This window comes from Ahaetulla prasina, chromosome 1 (assembly GCF_028640845.1).
Source record: "Ahaetulla prasina isolate Xishuangbanna chromosome 1, ASM2864084v1, whole genome shotgun sequence".
NCBI classification, from domain to species: Eukaryota; Metazoa; Chordata; class Lepidosauria; order Squamata; family Colubridae; genus Ahaetulla; species Ahaetulla prasina.
The window spans coordinates 285,548,363-285,564,352 of NC_080539.1; the positions used below are offsets into that span (position 1 = coordinate 285,548,363).

Sequence of the window (15,990 nt, forward strand, 5' to 3'; positions counted from 1 at the left end):
GACAAGTGCCACACAACAGGGTGAGTTCCCATCCTTGTCCCAGTTCCTGCCAACCTAGCAATTCAAAAGCATGCTATAATGGTACCACTTTGGGGGGAAGGTAAAAGCATTCTATGCAGAGGTGGGATTCACTTACTTTCCCTAGTGGTTTGCAAATGTGAGTGCACACGCCACCTCTGCACATGCACATGGCATTATGTGCATTAGTTGAGCATTACATCCGGGCAGGTGGGCGGGACCTCCCACAGTCACCGCTACCGGTTCACGCGCGCAATCCGGAAAGAACCAGCTGAATCTCACCTCTGTTCTATGTGCTGGCCACATGACTACAGAAGCGTCCACAGACAACCTTGGTTCCCTCACCTAAGAAATGGAGATGAGCACCGCCCCCTAGAGTCAGACATGACTGGACAGGGAAACCTTTCACTTTTAATGACATAATTACAGACAATATATAGCAGTTTCCCCCATACAATCAGAGTCTTCTGGATTAAACACACTGAAATCCCTTGGCTTCTGATACCAATTGCAGCACTGAAAAAAGTTTCAGTGGAGATGTTTGCTTATAAAAAGTGTGCATCTTGGACTCAGACCATATCCCAAAAAGAAGATGATACATCAGAACTGACAAATATAAATAAATTATATATTTATTAGAGCAGAGCTGCCCACCATAGAAGTCAATGGGTGGGATTATATTAATTTGAAGTTATGCCTTTCAATCAATCTTGACTCCTGGCATTTTCCTGGACAAATTTTCTTGGTAAAACTGTCAGAAGTGGTTTGTCATTCCCTTCTTTTCCTACAGATGAGAGTGTTCATCCCAAAGTCATTCAGCCAAACTTGAGCTTAAAATAGGACTAGAACAGTTTCCCAAATCCCTAGCATAGTGCCTTAACAACTACCCTAAACTAGATCTCATGTGTAGTTTAAGAAACATAGGTATATTTAACTTGTGTATTTCCAGATAAGTAATAGTTTAAATGGGATTTGCATGAAGACCCAATTACACCTCATACAATGTAATGCTCATGTCTGCTTGTACATAATTCCAGAGTCAATCTTGAATCAGGTGATGCCAAAATCAAATAAATAATTTACAGTATGACTTGGATGTTAAGCAATGAATGCAAAAAAGTCATAGTTTTGTATTTTCTTTGATTTTAGGAATTTATTAAGGTCATGGTGTATGTGTAGTAATTGGTCTAGCACATGCACAGTAGTAAAACAATTTATTGCTGCAAATTCATCATATTTCTGTCTAAAAAATAATAAAACTATGGGTACTTAATGGACCACAGCTTTAATTTGCTGCTATTTTTTACTATATTTAGTAAATTTCTCCACCTGTTAATGGTCTAGCTTTCCTGAGAGGCTAAGGGCAAAAAATGAGAAAAGTTCATCCAAATGAAGTCAATTTTCTATCACTAGAAAATCTGCTTTTATTGTTTTAGCTATCATAGTGGCATTCTGCATTTAATTGACAACAAGCAGACAGCATTGAGTTGAAGCTGGTTCCTCCCCATCCAAACCCTTACAGCCTTTAGGTACATGACCAACACCCCCACAGTATCGCCTGTCTGACTAGGGGTGGGGATTTATAATTGGGTATCATCAGCATGCTGATCATACTGCACCCTATACCAACAGATGACTCACCCTGCAGTTTGATGTGAATGATGTGAATGTTAAAAAGGAGAGATGAAAAGTCCTGAGGTAATCCACATTTCAGAAGCTTAGGGCTCAACCTCTTCTTTGCTACCAATGCTGACTGCAATCAGTCACAGAGGAAGTAGAACCACTGCAATACAGTGACTCCCACTACCAATGATTGAGTGGGACCAGAAGAATACCATGCTCCAGAGTACTGAGAGCTGCTGAAAGATTTAGGAGGACTAGAATCCTGTTTCAGTGCTGTCTTTTAGCCTGAAAAGGGTCTAGATAACTCGCTTTATCCAGGACTCTTTGTAGCTGTGTGCCAACACAGCTTTGTAGATGTGTGCAACAACCTTCACTAAAAAGGGAAGATTAAAGGATGGACAAAACTTGTCTAATATCTTGAGGTCCAAGGATGGCTTCTTGAGAAAAAGTGAACCACCACCTCCTTCAGAGCAGGCTGTATTGTCTCTTCCATAAAGAGGTATTAATCAGTCTTGGATTCAACCATATGTCACTTCCTGAAGACGTTGGCCAACCAGGAGAGTCCATAACACAGGTGGCTAAGCTCACAACTCTAAGGACACTGTCCATTTCCTTGAGAACATTTGGCTCAAACTCTTTCCAATTAACAAGGCTAAGGGGATCTGTCCAGCCAGAGTCCAATGTGAGCACAGTTGACCGATGGTGTGAATATTCCACACAGAAACCCTGCTAGGGCTTCCTCAGCTTCTCCTTACGCAGAAGAAACCTGGTTACCCAATATAGGGAAACTGGTCTGCTATTTGCAGATGCAATGAGGTCGGAAAAGTGACTACACTTCACCACCCTTATCACCACAAAGTTAAGTTTTAGTACAGGCTCTTAACTACGCTCAGTTCCCCTCTCTCTTTGTCTTTCTCCAGTGACACTCTTACGTCACTCCATCTGTCTGAGTTGCTTAATAAACCATGAAGCTCAAGGAGTTCCATGCATACTGAGTCCACAGAGATGTAATATGGTCTACATTCCATATCTGCACATTCCAAGTTGAAACAAAAGCCTCTGCAGAGCTGTGTAGCAGAGTTTCGGAGAAAAAAAACCCAAGCTGCCTCTGAAACCACACTGGGTTCATCAGATGGTGCAGTGGTTAGAGTGCAGTACTACAGGCTACTTCTGTTGCCTGCTGGCTGCCTGCAGTTTGGCAGTTTGAATCTTACCAGGCTCAAGGTTGACTCCGCCTTCCATCATTCCGAGGTCGGTAAAATGAGGACCCAGATTGTTGGGGGCAATATGCTGACTCTGTAAACCACTTAGGGAGGGTTGTAAAGAATTGTGAAGTGGTATATAAGTCTAAGTGCTATTGCTATTGCTGTTGCCTAGGATGGGCTGATTAAATAGGGTCCACCTCCCTGCAGTGGTGGGAGAACTCTAGGGCCAAGAGAGCATGGTCACAGAATCAAACACTGTACATGTCCCATTTATTTTATTTTATTTTATTGTACCCAGTAAGCACAGTGGCAGAATATATTAACTGCTTGTTATGTAGTTTTTTTATTACTCTTCATCTTTACGGTTTATTACTTTTTAGTCTTCATTTCTGTGCAGTACAATGAGAAGTGAAGGGACAAAGTGACATTTTAATTGCTTTTTCTTTTTTTTCCCCAAAGCCAATCATTTCTATACAAAAAATAAATGAGCAAAACTTCTCACACTTACAAAATAAATCCAGATAAGATAAGAATTATTTTTAAGGATATTTTTTTTAAAAAAAGTATATATAGCAGTTAAGCTCTCAGCACTAAATAGGCTAGTGTTGTCAGTAAGCTTTTTTTTGAAAAAGCACATAATTCAAATTTCAGAAAAATCACAAAACCAGAATACTAGCTAAAGTAGCAGAATTGATACCCAAGGAGGAATAAACATGCTGAACATATTCTAACAAATCATTTGTATATATTTGGAAGCTTTGACTGGCTGACCCTGCAAAAATGGTCTATTAAATAACAATACTTATAATTAATGGAACACATTCACTATAAATATATAGTCAGCAATGATTACCACATTAAGCATGCAACAATCATTAAGCATGAACCAATGAGTAAGATTATCAGAAAGAAGCCACTTAGCTCTGCGAAGTCAGCTTCTTGTGCACACAAATAAATGATATGGTCACTGGGAAAGGAAGTTTCTTTAATTGACATGGTTCTATTAAAGGAGCTTCTATTACTAGGAGCCGTGGTGGCACAGTGGTTAGAATGCAGTACTGCAGGCTAACTCACTGTTCACTGCCAAGAGTTTGATTCTGACTGGCTTAAGGTTGACTCAGCCTTCCATCCTTCCGAGGTCGATAAAATGAGGACCCAGATTGTTGGGGGCAATATGCTGACACTGTGAAACGGTATATAAGTCTAAGTGCTATTGTTATTGCTAGAATTGCCAGACATATGAAACATCCTCCACAGAGAAGTTTAACTGGCATCATCTATCTTGTAAACTTTGCAGTATCAACTGAAGACTCTCTTACCAAAGACTCACAGGCTTTTAAAGTTTTCATTATGTTTTTAGTGCTGTTCTAATTTAATAGTTGAACAACAACATCTATGGTTTATGTTTATACCTCATAATGGTTTTAACTTCATTTCTGAATCAGGAAATAAACTTTTGGAAGAATAATTTGAAATAAACCTTTTTAATGCATTTATAAAATTGTAAGTGGAAATTATTCTGTTTTTGTTTAAATATATTTAAACAAAAGATGTAAGACAAGCATTAATAACCTGTACGAAATAATATAGTAACACATTATTAAAAAGTTTACTTTTCCTTTACAATAATAGCACTCCAGCTATATCTCAGAGGTTGAGGACCAGCATATAATATTATAAATATCTGAGTCACTGAGGATTTTCTATCACTTGGCAACAAGCATTAAGGCCAGTCGTTGCCAAAATTATCATAATCCAATTTTACAGCAGTGAAAAGAACATGTGAACCTTACTTAGTGTTCTTACTGGAATTAATTGTTCTTCAGATGAAATATGTATGCAATTAAAAAAAATCCAAGCAACTTCCTCAAATATATACTAGCAGAAAAACTGTGAATTCAGAAAACTATTCCTCATTAACAAATGTATTTAAAATATAATGTTCATGATTCCTATATTATAATTTAGAATTAATATTGTGCAACATTAATGTGGTAATTAAAAGTGCAGGCAATTGATCATTCATCATGGGCATTATGTGGACAGGCTTTGCTTACAAAATAGACTGCCAGTTGTTGCTGTTGTTGTTTTTTCCACTGCCAAAGGCAGACTGACTCAGCCAATTTTTCGTGGTATATTCTTATTTAAAAAATGGCTGAAGTGGCTAATCTTTGCAGAGTTCTCTTTTCAGTAGGGTGAAAAATGGTAATATACAGGCTTATTTTAAAATTTGGTTATGTTAGCAATCTTTAAAAATAACGGGGCTTAATAGAAAAACTGAACTGTGTACTAGACAAAAGCGTTAATATATTGGGCTGCATCCAAAAGTAACCAGCTGGTGAAAGCTATATTTCTATCATACTTTGGAACAGATTCTCTTTTTCTTCAGAGATTTGCTGTAAAAGATTAGAGGGTCATCCAGAACTGATAAGGATGCAGTACAGTGGGGATTTGCGGGGTGGAGGGGAAGAGAAATAAGAGGTCCTATTACATAAATAGAAATATACATTCACCGTGACCCTTAAAGTTGATGCCCAAAATAAATGAAATCTGACAAAACGTTAATTAATAGCATTTTTAAATGAAAAAAGGATTTCTTTGATAAAATGTAACAAAATTATGTGATATAGTATTCTGTGTTTGAGATCTAGGAACTTGTACTGTAAATCTGCACAGACAATAATATCTGAAAATGCTCCCTGACCATGCCTATGCTTATCTGGGACAGTTTCCATTTCTTTTTCTTCTTTCTTCTCTACTTGTTTTTTATCCCACCTTTTATATATAACATACTGATACCTAGTACTCCTCCTCTTCCCTACAACAACCCTCAATTTTATTGCTTCCAGTTACTTGAACTGCTAAGGGTGTTATTCAGTTCCCAAATTATAATAATTTATTACTCTGACTACTAGACAATGCAGACATTCCATCTCAAAGGGAAACATAGATTTCTGAGTACTTAATAATTCTGTTCAAATTTATTTAGATGTCATTGTTTCTAATAAGTTTTAGTTCCAAAGAACATGCAAGCATTGCAACCTTGTTCTCCAAGTTTACTTCAGGGGTGAAAACCAGCAGGTTCTGACAGGGTTTGGAGAACCAGGAGCGGAAATTTTGAGCAGTTCAGAGAATCAGCAAATACCACCTCTGGCTAGCCCCAGATTGGGGTGGGAATGGAGAGTTTGCAATATCCTTGCCCCGGGACTGGGGAGGGAATTTTGCATTATCCTTTCCCTGGAGTGCAGAGGGAACTGAGATTATATATATATATATATATATATATATATATATATATATATATATATATATATATATATATATATATATATATATATATATATATATATATATATATATATATATATATATATATATATAACTTTAGGATTATGAGAAGAGACCACAGAGTCAGGTAAAGTATTCCAAGCACTGATGATTCTGTTACAGAAGTCATATTTTCTGCAATCTAGATTAAAGCGGTTGACATTAAGTTTAAATCTATTGGTTGCTCTAGTATTATTGCAATTAAAGCTGAAGTAGTCTTTAACAGGAAGGACATTACAATAGATGATTCTGTGAGTTAAACTTAGGTCTTGTCGAAGGCGACGGAGTTCCAAGTTTTCTAAGCCTAGGATTTCAAGTCTGGTGGGATAAGGTATTTTATTGTTTTCAGAGGAATGGAGAACTCTTCTTGTAAAATATTTCTGCACATGTTCAATTGTATTGATGTCAGAGATGTGGTGAGGGTTCCAAACAGGTGAGCTGTATTCTAGAATTGGTCTAGCAAATGTTTTATATGCTCTGGTTAGTAGTGTGGTGTTTTTGGAAAAGAAGCTACGTAAGATTAGGTTTACAACTCTTAGAGCTTTTTTGCTATGTAGTTGCAGTGGGCTTTGGCACTTAGATCATTTGACATGAAAACTCCAAGGTCTTTAACGGGATGGGGGTCGTCTGTAAGGTAATATCCATCTATTATGTACTTAGTGTTTGGGTTCTTTTTTCCTATATGTAAGACTGAGTATTTGCTGGTTGAGATTTGGAGCTGCCAAGTTTTAGACCAAGCGGTTAGATGATCAATGTCGTTTTGAATGATAGATGCATTGTCTATTATCCTTCCCTGCCACGCCCACCAAGCTACACCACCGGTAGTAAAAAAAATTGGACTTCACCACTAGTTTACTTGTTTACTTGCTACATACGTACAAACGAAATTAAAAAAAGTTTATATACAGTATTGTATCTCAAGACAGCTGCTGAAAGAAAAAAACATTCCCAAAAGTATCTGTACAGCTGAAAAGACATATGGATCTGCATAACCAAAAGTTTGAATTAAGTTTCTAGAAAATCTCATACCGTACAGAAAGCCCAATATGCTTTCCTAAGCCTTGTAAATTCTGAGTTTATCATTCTACATTTTACTAAACGCTAACCCTAGGTAATTATTCCTCTATATCTTTTAGCAACCCAAGAGAGGTATCACTGCAATGCTGGCATACACTTACAGTTTGTGGCATTGGCCAGCATCCAAAACCTCATTTAACAACTTTCACAGTAGAAAGAGGTTTGGAGCTTGTGTTTCTTGAGCAGCAATCTACGCATTCTTCATAGTAAACTCATTCTGAAACCTCAGGGCATCCAAAAATACTTTAAATATTTGCTCTTCACAGAACAAAATCTCAAAATCTTACAGGCCATGTTCAGTTTTCAGGTCTGCCTACTCATGTCCTTAAATTATGACCACCATACTACCTTTGCAATATATTCTGTCGTACACATGTGGTTAGTTACTGCATTATGAACAATGACTAAACATTAAAATGCCCTTGAAGTTGAAGTTCAAATTTTAATATCCATGCAATAATCTCCCAAATAAACGCTCTAAATAGCAAATTGACAACAGTATGAAAACCAACCTGCAAATTAATACTATGCAAAATGTCTAAAGACAAATATTCAGAGATTATACAAACAGAAAGACCAAATGTCCAACACATTTTATTCCAATATATACTGCTAAAATCAATATAACCAAGAAAACGTAATGCTCAGAAATCAGAAAGATCTCAGTTTCTATTTCTGAAGTCTGGTTTACCGCTGAGAGCATAGGCTAAAATGTACAGGTATCTTAATCCAGATGTCACATGCACAAACTTAAAAAACAAACAAACAAGTACCTTAAGTCTGGAAATTATATCTGAAAATAAACATTTGAAATCAGGTATCCAACAAAATTCTGCTCCTTTTTGTGAAACATGTTTATACATTTAGTCCCAGATGCCTAATAATTTGATACACTTTTCTCTTTCAAGTGATTAAAAACCAATCAAATTCCAGGATATCGGTCATTAAAATGAATATACAAAGTTTTCCAATAATGCCAGGAAGGAAATATTGGAGTCTTGCTATCAAAAGATGGAATTATTACCTTTACAGCAAATGGCTCCAAATGTGAACAATAAATCTAATAACGAGAACTCATTTTTAGACACAGTATTATACACAAGAATCAATTCATTTCTTCTTAAAATTAAATTTACCCAAAGTAAGTAAAGAATTAATCTAACAGACATTCTCCTGAAGGCTTCTCACCTGTAAAACAATGTATTGTCTAGAACAGGGGTGTTCCTGGCAACTTTGGCAACTTTAAGATTTGATTGCAGAAAATATGACTTCAGTAACAGAGTTGTTAATGCCTGGAATGCACTACCTGACTCTGTGGTCTCTTCCCAAAATCCCTAAAGCTTTAACCAAAGACTATCTACTATTGACCACACCTCATTCCTAAGAGGTCTGTAAGGGGCGTGCATAAAAGCACCAGTGTGCCTACTGTTCCTGTCCTAATGTTCCCCTTGATCGTATCCAACTCGTATAATTATTTCATGCTTATACTTATATATGTGCTTATATGTCATATAGTTATTTTATGCTTATGCTTATATATACCGTTGTGACAAAATAAATAAATTAAATAAATAAATAAATTTCTCAGCTAGTCACAGGTCTTAAAGTTGTCAAGATTGCCAAGGTTGGACACACCAAGGTCTAGAAGTTTACACATCTGTAATGATACAACTTGTGTTAATATTTTAAAAAACAGCATTAAAAATAAGACAATTAAAATGAACATTCGAAAAGTAATGGCATCAAACAGCTAATTGCAGATAGTCCTCGTCTTACAACCACAATGGAAACCAGAATTTCTGTTGTTAAAGCAAGGCAGTTAATAAATGAGTTGCAGCCAGGTTTATGACCTTTTCTACCATAGTTGTTAAGCGAATCACTGCCGTTGTTAAATTAATCTTGTGGTCATTAAGCAAATCCAGCTTCCCCCATTGACTTGGCTTGCCAGAAGCTGGCTGGGAAAGTTGCAAGTGATGATGCCATGAGCCCAGGACATTGCAACTATTGTAAATACATGCTGGTCGCCAAGCACCCAAATCCTGATCACATGACCACAGGGATGCCATTTCAGTTGTGTGAGGATTGTTTGTAAATCACTTTGAATTGTAACTTTGAACAGTCCCTAAATGAATGGTTGTAGGTTGAGGACTACCTGTAGGCCTTGCTGCCAATAGACAGAAAGACCAGTTTCCCTAAACCGGGATAGCATTTTTCATCCCCACCAGAATAATTAACCATATTTTCCTACCTCTATCAAAAAGTCTCCTGTTCTCAAGCCAGCTTGCCATGCTACTCCTCCTTCATCAACTGATTCCAGGTACTGTAAAGCAGGGAAGGCTGGCGTTGGTGTGAATTCTTCAATTGGTGTATCAGCTTTAGGAAAATAAATGACATGTTTGAATAAACTTTTAAAACATGAAATGTTATTTCATAAAATATTGCCTGGTACAAGACCAGAAAGCCTTTAAGTAAAACACTCCACATCTATCTATCTATCTATCTATCTATCTATCTATCTATCTATCTATCTATCTATCTATCTATCTATCTATCTATCTATCTATCTACAGTATCTATCTATCTTCCTGTTTTCTTGCATATTAATAAACTCTTGGGTTTAATCAGCAAACAAATAAAGCCCTGAATTTAACTGCTAATAAACATAAAGCCATGAATTTGATAACATAGATTACATCTGAAAATAGTGTTTTAAATCCACATAGAAGTGCATCAAGAATTTCAAGTACTCAAAAGCAGATAATTACATAGTTTAACACTTAGTATGGTCTAAAACCATTAAATCCAACAGGATGATGCTATAATTGTGCATTAGACACATATTCTGTATGAGCTTCACATACATGCTTTATGTTTGTCATATACAGTTCTGATAAAGGTAAACCACCTTTGGAAAAACGTTAGTAGAGTTTGAAGTATATGATTTCAATGGGCATTTGGATTTTTAACCTGAAGAACTCACTCCATGTGAAATTAAGATGTATAGTGAGGGAGCTCTGTTTGCTGCATAGATAGCTCAGCGCCAGCTGATCGACACAGTGATGAAGTCACTGGGTTTCCAGACGACCCCACCAAAACGTATGTTTAGCCAGGAGAGTGAATCTGTTACATAGCTAGGGGAACCCAATAGGTATTTACCACACTCTAGTGAGGAAAGTGGTATTCCTAGATAAGGGTGTGGAGATTCCTCCATAAAGTAGATATGGTATAGCCTTTCCTTGAAGACAGCAGTCTAAGGAACAGCCCATTTATTAACTGGGGGGGGGAGGTTAATAACAGACACTGGGATATACCACCACTTATAAAATTTGCCAAAAGAGTAAAACAGATCACAGATCATTATTTTTGCTGTATAAATCTACGGAAACAGATTTTGCATAGGAAAGAAATGGCATATTTAGACACAAGCAGTTTTCAAACAGTACACATACTAAAAGGCCATCTGACATGCCTGCAGCTTATGAAAATACAAAAATGACCTGATTTTCTTCCTAAAGCTGCAGTAGTTTTACTTTGAAGAAGCTGCAAAATCATTTCAAGGAAAAAAGTCAATATGCCCCTTCAACTAGCACATTATTTTTAGCGGAAGCATTTTGATTATTTCCTCTTCCCCCCATCCCCAGCAAGGATGGTTTCAGGCATGCAAAATATTTAGGCAACTTCTCCCCTGAATTATTCCACAAATCAATTATTTCTTTCACACACACATACACACACACAAATAGACACACACACACACACTCAAAACTGCTCGATCAGAAACCAGTAAATCCATATCGGTACTCTACTGCACAGAGAGAACACTGTTGTCTAGCAACCAAAGGCATAAGGAATAATGCCTGTTTATTTTCAGAAATGCATGCCATTTTTCACACAAGCACTCCCCCAATCACACAGATACAAAAAGAAGAAGAAATTTACATACCTTTGGCCCCTCTGAGCACAAACCCAAATCCTTCATTGTCTTTTTTCTGCAGGACCACTGCCTTTTCTTCTATAATGCAGTCACTGTAGAGAGAATTCCGAGGATAGCGACCGTTATTATATCCCTTCATCACCACGGTAGTAGCTGCTCCTCCAGTGTGCAGGTTCATCATCCTCACAGCCCGTTAATCAAATAATAGTGCGGTAACCAAACATGGGGAAAATGTCATAGCAAACAACAGAAGAAGGAAAGAGACAGAAACAAGGCTTAATAGCAAAGGAGAACATGACAGTGCAACTTAACAGAGGGAACAATGCAGGGAAGGCTGAGGAAGAAACCATGCATGGTGGTGGCTGAACAAATGTGCGATCATGTCACTTGTGTGCTAGCTAGGAGCCTAACAGAAAAGAAAGTGAACTGAACAACAGTAGCATTAATAAACTCCTCAATCGTAGATGTACCAGAGGCATCTTCTAGTGAAGCCAAAATGAAACCAACCAGAAGAAAAATGAGGCAGCATTTTAAAATTTAAAGGGAGCTTGGTTTGCTGTAGTAAGGAGCTAAAAGGCACGAATATATTCAGAAGCTATGCCTTGCATCAAAAGCCCTTTTCAATCCTATTGAATGTTGCATACTGCAAGAATCCCACATGATCATCTGACAGCCTACAATGCTAACAACGTGCAGCTGCCTTGGCGTCATCAAGCACAAATTTTCACAGCATCAAGATCTGCATAATTTAAATAGTAACAAGGCATGTATGTTCATGATCACCTTTTCCTATCAAAAATTACAGCGCCTTCCTGAACACCAGTGCAGTGAAATACTAAAGAGTGTGTGCTCAAAAAAGCAAGGCTTAAAAAGAAGAAGGGGTTTGTTAAAAATTCACTGACATTTCACTTAGGTGATATTTTTAAAAAAATTCTTTAAGAAATTGAATTATTCAAAAAATAAATGAGTTAATATATATTCTAAGCAAAAATATTAAATTGTGGTATTTATTATGCCTGAATGTATCTTCATTAAACAGTCTATAATTATAATTATATACCTTAATTAAATGCATGATTTAAATTATGCTTCCGTATTTAACTAGGAAACATTTTTGAAACAAAAATTATTTCTTCATTTTTAGTTTTAGAAAAGCTTTTTCATATATTTGGCAATATCCATTTAAAAACAAATAATGAACTCATATGGTGGTGAAATGGCATAACTACTGCTCTGGCAATGAGAAATAACATAAAAGGAAATTTTGGAAATGTTCCTGTAGAATCAAAGAACCAATTTCTAAGGATGATACCATGTGTCCATATACATCTAATGATTTAATCTGTTTTGCATCTTAAACTAAGGATTTAGGCAACTTGCACAAAAAAATTATAAATTCACATTTGAAATGTAGAAAAGTGTAACAAGGAGTTCTAGCAACCAATAGATACAAAACATCTAGCATTCTCTGAGGAAACTCTTTCTAGGAAACAAATATGGCAAGTCGCCAGTCAAGTTGGCTTCTTGGATAATCAACTGGCTTGGATAATCACTGTTTCCTATTTCTAAATGATGACAGAAAAATGCGTGTTGATACATTTTTAACAAGAGTTACAATTTAATTCTTAAATCAAGAAATTCCATTTGAGGGGGCAAGAGAGAGATGTAAGAGTTTGATTATTCTTTACAAACGTATCTTTACCAACAACAACAGATTCTTTTCAGACTTATCTAATATAATAATAATAATAATAATAATAATAATAATAATAATAATAATAATAATAATAATAATAATAATAATAATAATAATAATAATGTAGTAACAGAGTTATTAGTGCTTGGAACACACTACCTGACTCTGTGGTCTCTTCTCAAAATCCCCAAAGCTTTAACCAAAAACTATCTACTATTGACCTCACCCCATTCCTAAGAGGTCTGTAAGGGGCATGCATAAGAGCACAAACGTGCCTACCATTCCTGTCCTATTGTTTCATTATATCCAATTAATATAGTTATTACATACTTATGCTCATATATATGCTTATATATTATATAGTTATTTTCATGCTTATGTTTAGATATACTGTTGTGACAAAATAAATAAATAAATAAATAAATAAACAAACAAACAAACAAACCATGAAATATTGGAAGAGGACATAGGATTAAGGTAGCCAACATTGTACATCAGATTCATCTCATCCCCTTAGCTTCTCCTTCATTTCCCCCCATCTACTCTGAGAGTCTTTTTTTCAGTGAAGATGTAATTTTCAACAGACACTAAACAAACTATTGTAAATTGAGGACTATATGTAATTTCTGCTGTATTATGTGATTTTTTTTTAATTGAAAAAGTTTTAACAAACAAAAATATTTTCCCCCTTTTTCCCCCCCTCCCCCCCACAAAACCCCCTTCCTCCCTCCCCCGGCTTCCCGGGTCAATCACAAGGTATTGTTATACATAAACCAAACATAGAGTAAAATTTTCCCTTCTAATACAATTAACCTCATCCAAATCTTTTCATTTCCCAACCCCCCATTACATAAAATAATACTTCCTAATTATTCAAAGGCAATCTGATATTTCTTAATCTGATATCTGTTTTGTAAATAATCAATCCATTTTTTCCATTCAATTAAATATCTTTCCTGCATATTGTCTTTCAAAAAAGCTGAGATTTTAGCCATCTCAGCCAAATTAGTAACTTTCAATATCCATTCTTCTATTGTAGATAACTCTTTTTTCTTCCAATATTGTCCAATCAACAGCCTTGCTGCTGTTATTAAATTCAGAATCAATTTAGTCTCAATCCCTGTACAATCCGTTATAATTCCCAAAAGGAAAAATTGCAGGAACTTTATCTTCTTCTTCAGGACATTTTGAATAATCCACCAAATTCTTATCCAAAAGGCCTTAATTTTCTTGCAAGTCCACCAAATATGAAAATATGTAGCGTCATCACAGTCACACCTCCAACATTTCGCTTGGATATTAGGATACATACATGATAATTTTTTGGGATCTAAGTGCCATCTATAAAACATCTTATAAAAATTTTCCCTTAAATTCTGTGCTTGTGTAAACTTAACATTTCTAACCCAGATTTTCTCCCATGTTTCCAACATTATTGGTTCCTGAATATTCTGTACCTATTTTATCATACAGTCCTTTACCAAATCCATTTCCGAATCTATTTCAAGCAACACATTATACAATCTCTTTATATGCTCCTGGGTCTGATTTCTAATTTGCTTTATTAAATTTTCCTCCCTTTGCATTATACCAATTTTTTGATCTTCTTTCCATCTAGCACTTATTTGCCCATATTTAGTTTAGTTTAGTTTTATTAGATTTTTATACCGCCCTTCTCCCGAAGGACTCAGGGCGGTGTACAGCCGAAATAAAATACAGAGTATATACAATTAAAAGAAATTAAAAGAAACTATTAATAAATGGCCGATAATTTAAAAATTAAAAAATTTACAAATGTTTAAAATCTCTAAAACCCCAATTTAAAATCACTATTTATGCCAGTCCTGCTTGAATAAATAAGTATGTTTTTAGCTCACGACGGAAGGTCCGAAGATCAGGAACTTGACGTAAGCCAGGGGGGAGTTCGTTCCAGGCGTGGTGCTCCCACAGAGAAGGCCCTACCCTGGGACCCGCCAGCCGCCATGGTTTGGCGGCCCCCTGAGAAGGCCCTCTCTGTGAGAGCGTACGGGTCGATGGGAGGCATACGGTAACAGCAGGCGGTCTCGTAAGTACCCGGGTCCTAAGCCATGGAGCGCTTTAAAGGTGGTAACCAGGATCTTGAAGCGCACCCGAAAGACCACAGGAAGCCAGTGCAAACTACGGAGCAGAGGTGTTACGTGGGAGCCTCGAGCGGCTCCCATTACCACTCGCGCAGCTGCATTCTGGACTAACTGCAGCCTCCGGGTGCACCTCAAGGGTGCACCTCAATATTGAAACCAAGTATAATTCCTCCCTTCTTCATTTAATACCTGTAATGATTTTAATTGCAATCTACCTCCTTCAGCATACAAAAGTTCTTTATAAGTAATCATTTCCTGTTTCTGTTCTATATTTATATTCTCTATTGCATGTCTGGGGCTCGCCCATATAGGAATCTTATAGTCTAGTTTATAAGAATATTTTTCCAGACCCAAAACAAACAATAATGGTGATAAAGGACATCCCTGTCTCATTCCTTTCGCAATCTTAATAACTTCTGTCAGACTACCATTTATTATATTATGTGAAATTATTTAGAGGAAGAATTTGCAGTAAGGGACATATGACTTAAGGCTCATATAACTTGATCTAGCTTAAAACACACTAGGAATTCAAAGAACCACTGTCTGACAACTTTCTTGGCACCAACAAAAATCTACTTGAATTTATAGGATTTGTTAAAGTAACCACTACGTCGTCTGCAAAAGCTCTAACTTTGTACTCATATTGTCTAATTTTAATTCCCTCTATTTTCGTTAACTCTCGTATTTTATCCAATAATGGTTCCAGAGTCAAAACAAACAATAATGGTGATAAAGGACATCCCTGTCTCATTCCTTTCGCAATCTTAATAACTTCTGTCAGACTACCATTTATTATATTATGTGAAATTATTTAGAGGAAGAATTTGCAGTAAGGGACATATGACTTAAGGCTCATATAACTTGATCTAGCTTAAAACACACTAGGAATTCAAAGAACCACTGTCTGACAACTTTCTTGGCACCAACAAAATCTAGGTAACACATTCATTTTGATAGCCGCAATCCTCCCCAATAGCGATAACTGCA

At 36.3% G+C, this 15,990-nt stretch overlaps 1 protein-coding gene across 1 annotated transcript in view; it reads right to left on the bottom strand.

Annotated features, from left to right (window-relative positions):
* The window catches only part of SHANK2 (SH3 and multiple ankyrin repeat domains 2), a 156,149-nt gene extending 144,784 nt beyond the window's left edge, over positions 1–11,365 (bottom strand). Inside the window, exons 1-2 of the mRNA XM_058161568.1 lie at positions 11,194–11,365; positions 9,499–9,623 (exon numbers count right to left, since the gene is read on the bottom strand). Of these exons, the coding sequence (XP_058017551.1) occupies positions 9,499–9,623; positions 11,194–11,365 (297 nt within the window). The remainder of the gene's footprint in view (positions 1–9,498; positions 9,624–11,193) is intronic.
* Positions 11,366–15,990: the final 4,625 nt, after the last annotated feature.